This window comes from Myxocyprinus asiaticus, chromosome 6 (assembly GCF_019703515.2).
Source record: "Myxocyprinus asiaticus isolate MX2 ecotype Aquarium Trade chromosome 6, UBuf_Myxa_2, whole genome shotgun sequence".
NCBI classification, from domain to species: domain Eukaryota; kingdom Metazoa; phylum Chordata; class Actinopteri; order Cypriniformes; family Catostomidae; genus Myxocyprinus; species Myxocyprinus asiaticus.
Window position 1 is genome coordinate 24383768 of NC_059349.1, and position 12450 is coordinate 24396217.

Below are 12450 nucleotides of genomic sequence, written 5' to 3' on the forward strand. Positions count from 1 at the left end.
CGACAAAACATGTAAGAAGGGTGGGCAAATCTTCTCTAAACCAACAATGATTTTAAAAGAAAGGAAGACAAGATCAAGCATCTGATGCATAGTATCAAGTAAAGTCCTGAATCTACTAAAGTGCACATTCGACTGCCAAGACGAGGTCCAAGGGCACCTTAGAATATAAAAACAAGTCTTGCAACTCATTCATTTTCATTTATTTTTTGCTCAAAGGTAAGCACTTTATTTCTGAGCACAGTGCTGCATATTAATCTCGAGATATATATATATATATATATATATATAACACTGTACCTTTTACAACATTGTAACATGTAGTCCATGAATACGATTTAAAGACTAACAATCAGAGACTATATAGATTAAGGCATTAATTACATTGCAGTGATTTTTTTAAGGCTGATCTTAAGACACTCTTTAAGGCATGAAGATACAAATATAATGATAACGCATAGGACAGGGCCAGTGAACCCCCAGCAGCTAGAAAAGGTCACTGTGGTTATAATCAAGAGAGTTGCAGGATGTGCATCCTCCCTTCTGACAGTCTGTAATATCTGATATGCGTCTTATCAGCCAAGTACAATCGGCAAACGCAAAGACACAACATGTTTCACTCTTAAAACGCTTAACACACTATACATATCCTCAACAGCATTTCTCAATATTGATGTTGTTACGAAAAAGACAAGTTAAACTTTCATCATGTCTTTCGTCAAGCCGGATCATGTCTTCCGGAGTGTATAAAATCTTTAGAAGCACCCCTTATATAAATAATTTTTAGAAATGCAAAAATACATAATCTGAATAACAAAACAAAAAACAATTCATTTTAATGTTTCTTTGCCTTTAAATATGCAACCAAAAGCAACTTATGCAAAGAAGAAGAAGAAAAATAAATAAAGAAAACGGAAAAGATTTCACTTTGGTCAGTGGCTAATAGCTCTACTTTTCTTCTGGAAGAGAAAACAGTTCCAGTGCAATAGATTTTCCAGTAACTGATCTTAAAAACATTAACCTACTATATAAAAAGTAACTAGATTTAAAAGTTTATAGATGTTGGCTTGACAAAGTCTTGTCTTAAAGTTCAAAATTAAAATTTGAATGTTTGAATATTTTACATGCCCAACAGTCTGAGAGATGATAGATAGATAGACAGATAGATACTAGCATGTTCTAGCATGTAGATAGGTATTACTATCATGTTGCTAACATGCTTTAGCATGTAGCTAGGCGTGGCTATCATGTTAGGTGTTGTTAGCATGTAACTTGGCATTACTACCACGTTTTAACATGTAGCTAGGCATGGCTAGCATGTTGTTAGGTGTTGTTAGCATGTTTCTAGGCATTGCTAGCATGTTTTAACATGTACCTAAGTGTCGCTAGCATGTAGCTAGCCATTGCTAGCATGTTTTAGCATGTATCTAGGTATTTCTAACATGTAGCTAGGCATTGCTAGCATGTATCTGGATGCTGGTAGTATTTTTAACATATAGCTAGACGTTGCTAACATGTTTTAGCATTTTTATAGGCATGTATTAAATGTTTTAGCATTTTGCTAGGCTTTGCAAGCATTCTGGTAGTTCTTTCTAACATGTTTTAGCTAATTTTTCTAGGGTATTCTGGCTAGTTGCTAGGGTATTTAGGGAGAGAGAGAGACAAAAAATAGACAAAGAGATGGAAAGAGAAAAAGATAATGACAATGGAGGAAAAGATTGACTGAAATATAGATTCGATAGGGCAGCATAAGTAGAGACAGAAAGAAATATAGATTCAATAGACCAGCTTAATGCCTTGTGTAAGTTTGTTTACATTTGAAATTGTGACAGAATTTGAATAGTCTTGGATCATCTGAACATTCCGACAAAGTAGGTGAATGGGATTTTCCAGTTTTTGATTTACCACGTTGCGGAAACCGTAAAGGCAGGTGCACACCGGATGAGAAGTGCCACACCGTGTCGTGTCACAGCTAGGACAAGGCACAGATATCAAACACAGGGCCCGTCGATACGGTTCAGGTGGCAGACAGTACACACAAAAGTTACCAAGGTTTATCCATTCTTCAAGAATGAATAAGGCTAGAGTTAATAATCTATGTCCTTTGATAATGATTTGGGTCAAATTTAAAAGTGTTGCGCTCTGTGGCGTAGCAGAAATTTGAGCAGCCTCCGGAGTCGTAGTTGGGCACCACCGACGGATGCAGAGCATGTGTGACCCCCTTAAGTCTGATCATTTTTAAAAGAAATAGCATCTAGAGTCAGACCAGCCTGAAGGTCTTCATCGAGTTTGGTGGCTGTAGCTAGAAAGCTCTAGGAGTTACAGTTGGAAATTTTGTTCTTACTCAAGCCAACATAATAATGTAAATGCATGTAGATAATTCAAATATTTACAGGGCAAATTATTTATATAAGGCAATATCAAAGCAAACTCTACATAAAAATATATTTTGTCTGCAACTAAATGAATGCATCATCTAAGCTTGTAACAGGCATTGCAAAACAGTGTCACTTTATGCATAGTCTATTTTTGGCTACAGAAGCAAACTGTACAGAAGCAAGCACAAACCTGTTTTGTGCAATGTTTCTCCGTTATATTGTCCCACGTGGGTTTTTGCTTCCTGTCTTTGAGGCTCACTTATAAGCCACTAGTTAATTACATGTTAGTCTCTACTGATACTTTCCTTTACCTCAAGAGGCAGTGTGTCAAAAAGATGATCCTCCACAAAGAGGAGATTCTTGCGTAGCAGGTGACACTGGCCAAGTTGTAATGGAAGGCAGTCTAAACAGTTTCCTTTCAGTTCAAGCTGTGACAGTTGTATTAACTGCCCAATTGATTCTGGGATGGAGGTGATGCTGTTATGACCCACACATAACACTTTCAGTTTGGTACATTTAAACAGTTGAACAGGAAGAAATTCTACCTTGTTGCCTGTGATAGCAAAATGTTGAAGGTTCTGCAGGTGTCCTACCTCTACTGGTATACTAGAGATGGAATTTTGGCTGAGGTCCAGGTGCCTCAGTTTGGGAAGATAAAAGAGAGCTGGAGGAAGGGTCTCCAGTTTATTGTGACAGATAATCAATGACTCTAGACTCTTCACTAGGCCTATAGATGGTGGAATAGCAATGATCTTGTTGTGCCACAATTTGAGGCAGGACAGTCTCTTTAGGTGCTGAAAGCTAATGACCTCCTCGATGGTCCGGATATGGTTTGTTTTCAAATCCAGTTCTTGCAAGTTAGTCAAGCTGAAAATGGCATGGGGAATCCTCTCCAACTCACAGTTGTGGAGCTCCAAATCAACCAGACTTGTCATCTTCTTGAGACTATTTAGTACCAATAACTTTGTTCCATCATTATGTATCACCAGTTTGATGAGATGTGGTGACAGTTCTGTGAGATTTGTTGGTATTTTGTTGAGATTGCTTTTGAGGTATAATGTTTTTAAGTGTCTTAGATCTCTTAGTGATTCCAAACCAATCATCTTGTTGTGTTCAGAATTTAAGTTTCCAACCAAGTTCAGTTCCCTGAGGCTCCTCAACATGTAGGTCCATGGTGGAATTTCTCCAACATCAGTAAACTTCACGTGAAGGCATCGCAGATAGTCACGGAGAAAAGTGAAAGCTGTTTGTTCAACTTTTGCAGGGCAGTGATACAGATGCAGTTCCTGTAGATTTGTCATTTGAGAAACTTTGGCTGAAATCCTCACCTCAGGTATCAGCTCTAACTTGAGGATTTCCAAATCAGTGAGATCAAATACGGCATTAGGGAGTCCTGAAAGCATGAAGAGGTGAAGCTCTTGCTTGTCTTGAGCATTGCATGTCACATGCTGACGCAATTTTTCAAATGTCCACTCGTGGTTTAGGCTAATTTCTCGTAGTTTGTTCTCACTAACCTCAGAGAGAAATACACCAAATCGTTTGGAGTACAGCTGGTCATATTGGTCTACCATATGCAGAAGAAATGCAAAATCATTCTTTACATCAGGAATATCACTAAAGCTACTTTCCTCTCTGACTTTCTCAAAAGAGTACTCTTTAAGAGGTCTCCTGAAGAGCCAGTAGAGCGTATACAAACACAACAGTCCATAGAGACATATCATAGCCATGAAACTGAAGAGGAGTTTCCTCAACATGAAGGCCATATTGTGTGTGCAAAAGAATTTACTGTACCCAGTCAAATCTTCGATTTTAGGTATTAGGATTTCAGGTTCACATGTATGACCGAACTTGATCATGGAAGCAAAAGTTGATGTATAGCTCAAGATCAAAATGATCTTCACAGCTTTTATCACTGTCTGAGCCACGTAGAGTTTGTAGATGAAGTCACTATCTTCTACATGAGTTCGAAATTTTCGCACTTTCTCAAAAAGAGCCTTGGCCTGTTCTCCATCTTTTTTGTCCAAGATTGTCAAGCTGGGGGCTTCTGCGATGAGCTTTTCAGTAGGAAATTGCACTGTAGGAGTTTCAATTAAAGGAGTAGACTGACTGTTGCTGTCCTCCGATGATACATGCTTCTGGAAAACTGCACTGCCAGTGAACCTCTGCTTGTTTTCCTCGGAATCTTCACAAGCTGTTTCAGACAATGCTTTTGTTGTCCACGGTGATTCAAAGCACCGACCCAAAATGGAAACAAAGTGTTCAATCTTTGAGCTGGTCTTTGGGTACTTGAACCAAAAATTGCTGCTTACCATCAGCACTATGGTGTGTATAAGTGCAAGGTAAGGGAAGTATTTGTTATACCATGGTAATGCTTCATGGTAACACATTTGGTTGACAAAAACATACTGCTGAAAATCTAGGTTTGTTTTAATTCCTTTGGGCTCAGGTTTAGCATGTTCCACCTTAAAGGGAGAAGGTTGAGTGTTATGAATTTCATGTGCAACACTGTCAGGAAGATCTTTAGTTGTTGAGGGTGATGTGCCCAGAACCGATGTGTAACTTACAAGTGGATTTTGTGTTGTGTCTGAACTTGCGCTCCGTGACTGTATCCTTTCCTCGAGAATGGGAAGGCATGCCACTTGGTCTTTGGTTAACTGCGTAGTCCCAGAAAAGATGGCTAACATCAACATTATTATACCAATATAATCCATGAATACATCCCACCATGGTTTCAGAATGCGGTAGGTTGGCTGGATGTCATTAAGGGAGGCGACTTCAGTAAGACTAAACATCTCTGCAATAAAAAAGTAGTGCAGTCAGTGCATATTAGAGGACTCTTCCGGGTTCAAAACAAGTTAAGCTCATTCAACAGCATTTGTGGCTGATTTGTGGCAAAATTTGACTTGTCCCTCCTTTTCTTTAAAAAAGAAAAAAAAAATCAAGGTTACAGTGAGGCACTTACAATGGAAGTGAATTGGGCCAATTTTTTAAGGGTTTAACCCTTTAACCTCTGAGAGTGTTTTTAAAGATTTCCTGTTTCAGTGGCATACACAAAATTAAAGACTTACAACTCGAGGGGGAAAAAACAAGGAAGGTCAAGTGTTGTAAATCATTGTAAAGAAAACTTTTCAATTTTTTTAATGATTTAGATTCTGATACATTCTGAGACTCTCAGCCTAAGAAACTGCTGAAAAATCACACAAAAAATTTAACCAAAATGTTGCTTTACTTCAAAATGTTCTTACTTTTCGGATTTTACATTATATATCTCTGGGTGTAAATAAACAAATAGGCTGGTTGTATTCTACCCTTTGAGAGCTTTCCAGCAACATATGACACATGGCTATTTGATGAGTTTTTACCGATTGCAATAATACAGTGCAAATTTCAAAGCACTTGTTCAGTTTTGGTCAAAATGCCTGCATACATTGGAAAGTAGAGCTTCTAAGCTTTCAAGCCACACCGATTTTTGTTGGTCAAGAATGTAGTTATTAACCAAAAAAAATTATCGTGTTTCCGCGCCGATCCAAGCTTAAAGGGGCCCATCCGATCTTAAAGGGTTAAGTGTGAAGCTTATAATTTTATAAAAGCACATTAATTCTTCCGTTAAAACCTGTGTATTATTTTAGTTATAAATATGTCATTACACAGAAAACGAAAATCATGTTAACATGCATATTGTTTACGTCTTGAGGCTATACTTTTGAAACAGTAAGTATTTAATGTTTAGGGATTGGCTTCATTCACTTTTGTTGTAAGTGTCACACTGTAAAGTCAAAATTAAATTTTTGTGGTAATCAACATTTAGCCACAAATGCTGTCGATTGAGCTTCACTTGTACTGAACCTGGAATATTCCTTTAAATAAGTGCATATTTGAAGATAATTAATCTGGGTTTTATCTCATGTTTTATCTATCTAGAAATAATAAATAATTCACCCATTTCAAAGTCTCAGGTGTTTAATACAATAAATACTTTTTAGTGGTTATTTTATTTGCAGCACCAGAAAAAAATTGAACAAGCAACTAGAAAGCAATTACAAATTATAAGAATATAAACTCAACTGATTTGCGTGAAATGTTCACACAGAAACGTGATGTTACCGACTGTGCAAGACTCGACTAGTACCTGCAGACTACACGTGGCTTCTAGTTACAACATGGAAGATCGCGAGACCATCGCGAGAGTGTGTTAAGTTTTAAATTGCGATGAACTGAAAAGCCTTGCATGTTCGTGTGGCATGAGAAGCATGTGCTACATCTTTTCAAGTCAGGTACGTTTTCTGAGTCTAGGTTGAAAAACATTTTTATGGTACAAATAGCCTAAACGAGTCTTGAAACTTACCCAGGGGCGTGCGTTGCTTATTAAACAGTGCGTGTGAAATAGCGTCTGAAAACAGGACAGCTGTGTAAATCATTATGTTCATTCGCGTTAACTATTTATGGGGTTTAAAATATACAAATATAGATAGAAGTAAAGAAGGCCATGACTCTGGACTCGGAAGCGATTATAAGAAATAATGAAGTTTCCAGGCTGTTCTAAAATAGTACATTGAAAGTAGGCTAACGATAAATTTAGCTTAAAATAGAAATATTCTCGTTTGTGTAATTCAGTATATTAGTTTTGGATTGACATATGTAGACATGAGTCTTTAACGCACAAACTAAACTCTCATAACCCACCACGCAACCCATGGGAATAATATATTTCTAGGACCTGACGGGTTTAACACGCAATTAATAAGTATCCATAACCCAGATAAATACAGTTAAACGGACTACTTACTGTCTCTTTTGACGTTTTTCACTCGGATAGAAGAGCGTGGGCTGTCTTTATCTTGATTGACATATTGTTATAGACGGTGTATTTGTCAAAAAGTTATCGCTGAGGGTAAAACGCACAACGAAAGTCAAATATAATCGGCACCAAATAAACCTCTTTCAGCATATTATCTCCATGGCACGAAACGCCATAAATGCCAGCAACTGTGCCCACAATCCATAACGATTTGCACACGGCGAGAGCTTTGAAATGTGTAATTCTTTGTTCGACCTGCTCTGACTTGTAGTTCTCCCGTCAGTGACGGAGTTGTTCGTCAACTGCGCATTACATTGGACGATGATGGTGAATCGTCATGAACTCAGCCTATGTCAAAGGTTAAAGATGAATTGTCACAAATAGAGTCTTGTAGCATGAAGCGGCGCCCTGGATAAAAGTGATTATAATAATATAATTACAGGCGGAGACTGTCTTATAATTATTTTCTATTATAATTCTGACAATCTCATTTTCAATAGGTAATAATCCCGCTCATTCCGAAATAAAATCATGCTCTCTCTCTCTCCTTTCTCTTCTTCCTTTGTATTTTGAGGAAACTAGGACCGCAATGCATAAAAATCTCTCATAAGGCAAAAATGTTTGGCTGCAACAGTGCAGGAAAACAAAACCCCAGATGGTTTCTGCAGGTTTCAGATAGTTTGTTAGAGGAACATTGTTGTTCTCTTGCTGAGTCGTTGACACCCTTTCTTCCTCTCCTGTCATATATTTCCCCACAAATGTTTCTAATACTGTTGTCAGTTGTTTCCCATAAAATCCAGTGATTTGCCAATGTAAACTCACTGAGCACTTTAATAGGAACACCTGTACACCTACATATTCATGCGATTATCTAATCAGCCAATCATGTGGCAGCAGTGCAATACATAAAATCATGCAGATACTGGCCAGGAGCTTCAGTCAATGTTCACATCAACCATCAGAATGGGGAAAATGTGATCTCAGTAATTTGGAGCACGGCATTATTGTTGGTGCCAGATGGGCTGGTTTGAGTATTTCTGTAACTGCTGATCTCCTGGGATTTTCACACACAACAGTCTCTAGTGTTTAGTCAGAATGGTGCCAAAAACAAAAAAACATCCGGTAAGCGGCATTTCTGCAGACGGAAACACCTTGTTGATGAGAGAGGTCAACGGAGAATGGCCAGACTGGTTCAAGCTGACAGAAAGGCTACGGTAACTCAGATAACCACTCTGTACAATTGTAGTGAGCAGAAAATCATTTCAGAATGCACAGCACATCAAACCTTGAGGCGGATGGGCCACAACAGCAGACACCACATCAGGCACTTTATAAGGATCATAGTGTTCCTAAAAAAGTGCTCAGTGAGTGTATGCTGGTAATCTGTTTTTTATTGCATGCATAGTTTTTCCAGTGCTGAAGCACATGATTTATCGCCACACTTTTTGCAAGGTTGCATTTTAACTCATATCGTTTTACACATGCAGTTGCCAATGAAACATCTTAATATGATGTGCTTGTTTATCAGTCCATTTGCTTTGTGCCCCTGAGTATCATTAGAAGAGAGCAGATGATCCCTAGAGAGACTGTAAGTGTTTTTACAATAGCACGCCTAACCCAACCCTTGGTTTTTGAGAGCACTACATGTGAAATTTAACTAATAGCTTCATATGACTCATACATATGCATCATTCAGCACTAATGATTCATGAATTTAAAATGGTACATAATTGTCAAATAGAGCATAATTATAATTGGAGATTTGAAAGCCTTGCCTGTAAACAGCTTAATTATAAAGAAATGTGAGAAATTGTTTTGAGATGAGACAGCAAATCTCATGTATTTTCCATTGTATTAAAATTCAGTAAAACCCACATACATACTGTACCAATGTTGTTGTTTCAGTCCAGTCAGTCTAATTTATTATTCTGTTCTATTTCAGAGCAAATTTGAGTTAAAAATGAAGACATAGTCCACTGGTGTACTTTGGGGTAAGTTGTTACATTAGTTGAGGTAATTTGTAACAATGAAATGGTAAATTCTTCCATTGTACAGTTTACATTTTAACAGCTTTGATGAACATATAGAAGAAAAAAATGCCTGTGTGTGTGCGTGTGTGTGTGCATGTGTGCAAGTGTGTGTGCTATGGTGCAATTGTCTTCCGGCATGTGAAATATCTTACTTAGAAATTTACAATAAAAACCTTATAGATATTTCTTAACAAGTTTTGCCTTCTCGCTGCTATTTTAGCCAAAATAGCATTAAGCCATTCTCTTTCAGCTGCTGTAAAGCTTTATATCTGACTTAAATGACACAAAAGGAAATTATTTTTTTAATATATATATATATATATATATATATATATATATATTATTAATATTTTTCTTATTATGACTCCTGCTTTTCCCTGTTTTGTGTTTTTTTTTTTTTTTTTTTTTTTTAAACCCTAGAATGTATAGGGTTATTATGGATTATAACCTAGTGTAAATAGCTATGGATAAAAGCATATGCTAAACAACAGCATGCTATTTATTTTCTTACAAAATATAAATCTGAACATGAACATGATAACATTGCCTATAAGAAATTACATGTAATTGCATTACAGATGGAAAATGAAATAAATGAATGAATAAATAAATAGATAAATAAATAAATATACAGAAATGCAATGTCTATGAATGCAGTAAGTTTTTTGGGGGTTTACAACTGCTTAATATCCTAATACTACATTTATATTTATTCATATAGCAGACGCTTTTATCCAAAGCAACTTACAAATGAGGAACACAGCAAAAGCGACTCCTCATAGTGAGGCAATAACATGAGATGTGCTGCAATAAAACGTTTCAAACTGCTCAGAGATGTATCAGCCACAACATTAAAACCTGTTGCCTAATACAGGTGCATCTCAATAAATTAGAATGTCGTGGAAAAGTTCATTTATTTCAGTAATTCAACTCAAATTGTGAAACTCGTGTATTAAATAAATTCAGTGCACACAGACTGAAGTAGTTTAAGTCTTTGGTTCTTTTAATTGTGATGATTTTGGCTCACATTTAACAAAAACCCACCAATTCACTATCTCAAAAAATTAGAATATGGTGACATGCCAATCAGCTAATCAGCTCAAAACACCTGCAAAGGTTTCCTGAGCCTTCGAAATGGTCTCTCAGTTTGGTTCACTAGGCTACACAATCATGGGGAAGACTGCTGATCTGACAGTTGTCCAGAAGACAATCACTGACACCCTTCACAAGGAGGGTAAGCCACAAACATTCATTGCCAAAGAAGCTGGCTGTTCACAGAGTGCTGTATCCAAGCATGTTAACAGAAAGTTGAGTGGAAGGAAAAAGTGTGGAAGAAAAAGATGCACAACCAACCGAGAGAACCGCAGCCTTATGATTGTCAAGCAAAATCGATTCAAGAATTTGGGTGAACTTCACAAGGAATGGACTGAGGCTGGGGTCAAGGCATCAAGAGCCACCACACACAGACATGTCAAGGAATTTGGCTACAGTTGTCGTATTCCTCTTGTTAAGCCACTCCTGAACCAAAGACAACGTCAGAGGCGTCTTACCTGGGCTAAGGAGAAGAAGAACTGGACTGTTGCCCAGTGTTCCAAAGTCCTCTTTTCAGATGAGAGCAAGTTTTGTATTTCATTTGGAAACCAAGGTCCTAGAGTCTGGAGGAAGGGTGGAGAAGCTCATAGCCCAAGTTGCTTGAAGTCCAGTGTTAAGTTTCCACAGTCTGTGATGATTTGGGGTGCAATGTCATCTGCTGGTGTTGGTCCATTGTGTTTTTTGAAAACCAAAGTCACTGCACCCGTTTACCAAGAAATTTTGGAGCACTTCATGCTTCCTTCTGCTGACCAGCTTTTTAAAGATGCTGATTTCATTTTCCAGCAGGATTTGGCACCTGCCCACACTGCCAAAAGCACCAAAAGTTGGTTAAATGATCATGGTCTTGGTGTGCTTGACTGGCCAGCAAACTCACCAGACCAGAACCCCATAGAGAATCTATGGGGTATTGTCAAGAGGAAAATGAGAAACAAGAGACTAAAAAATGCAGATGAGCTGAAGGCCACTGTCAAAGAAACCTGGGCTTCCATACCACCTCAGCAGTGCCACAAACTGATCACCTCCATGCCACGCCAAATTGAGGCAGTAATTAAAGCAAAATGAGCCCCTACCAAGTATTGAGTACATATACAGTAAATTAACATACTTTCCAGAAGGCCAACAATTCACTAAAAATGTTTTTTTTTATTGGTCTTATGATGTATTCTAATTTTTTGAGATAGTGAATTGGTGGGTTTTTGTTAAATGTGAGCCAAAATCATCACAATTAAAAGAACCAAAGACTTAAACTACTTCAGTCTGTGTGCATTGAATTTATTTAATACACGAGTTTCACAATTTGAGTTGAATTACTGAAATAAATGAACTTTTCCACAACATTCTAATTTATTGAGATGCACCTGTATTGTGTAGGTCCCCCTTGTGCCACCAAAACAGCGCCAACCTGCATCTCAGAATAGCATTCTGAGATCCTATTCTTCTTGCCACAATTTTACAGAGCAGTTATCTGAGTTACCTTAGACTTTGTCAGTTCAAACCAGTCTGGCCATTCTCTGTTGACCTCTCATCAACAAGGCATTTCCGTCCACAGAACTGCTGCTCACTGGATGTTTTTTGTTTATTGCACCATTAGGAGTAAATTCTAGAGACTGTTGTTCGGGAAAATCCCAGGAGATCAGTAGTTACAGAAACCCTCAAACCAGCCCATCTGGCACCAACAATCATGCCATGCTCCAAATTACTGAGATCACATTTTTTCCCCCATTCTGATGGTTGATGTGAACATTAACTGAAACTCCTGACCTGTATCTGCATGATTTTATGCACTGCTGTGACACAATTAGCTGATTGGATAATTGCATGGATGATTGTTGGTGCCAGATGGCTGGTTTGAGGATTTATATAACTCTCCTGGGATTTTAACCCAGAATGCTATTCTGAGATGCGGGATGGCGCTGTTTTGGTGGCATGAGGGGGACCTACACAATATTAGGCAGGTGGTTTTAATGTTGTGGCTGATCGGTGTGTGTGTGTGTGTGTGTGTGTGTATATATATATATATATATATACATACAGGGTTGGGAGGGTTACTTTTGAAATGTATTCCACTACAGATTACAGAATACATGCTGTAAAATTTAATTTGTAACGTATTCTGTTAGATTACTCAAGGTCAGTAACATATTGGATTACTAAC

The 12450-nt window shown here is 37.8% G+C and overlaps 1 protein-coding gene across 2 annotated transcripts; it reads right to left on the reverse strand.

The window, feature by feature from the left end:
• Window positions 1-185: 185 nt before the first annotated feature.
• lrrc8da (leucine rich repeat containing 8 VRAC subunit Da) lies at window positions 186-7499 on the reverse strand. 2 transcript variants are annotated; one of them, XM_051700792.1, is made up of 3 exons: window positions 7162-7499; window positions 4940-5169; window positions 186-4837 (listed from the first exon to the last, which is right to left on the reverse strand). In XM_051700792.1, the coding sequence occupies exons 2-3, from the start codon at window positions 5165-5167 to the stop codon at window positions 2660-2662; spliced, it is 2406 nt and encodes an 801-aa protein (XP_051556752.1). In that variant the 5' UTR covers window positions 5168-5169; window positions 7162-7499; the 3' UTR covers window positions 186-2659. The 2 variants fall into 2 exon arrangements, with proteins under 2 accessions (XP_051556752.1, XP_051556751.1); XM_051700791.1 differs by having other exon boundaries at window positions 186-5169.
• Between the last annotated feature and the right edge of the window lie 4951 nt (window positions 7500-12450).

What these genes read in the sequence shown, in the direction of transcription:
- lrrc8da (XM_051700791.1), bottom strand. Translation starts at nt 5,167, where the DNA reads ATGTTTAGTCTTACTGAAGTCGCCTCCCTTAATGACATCCAGCCAACC.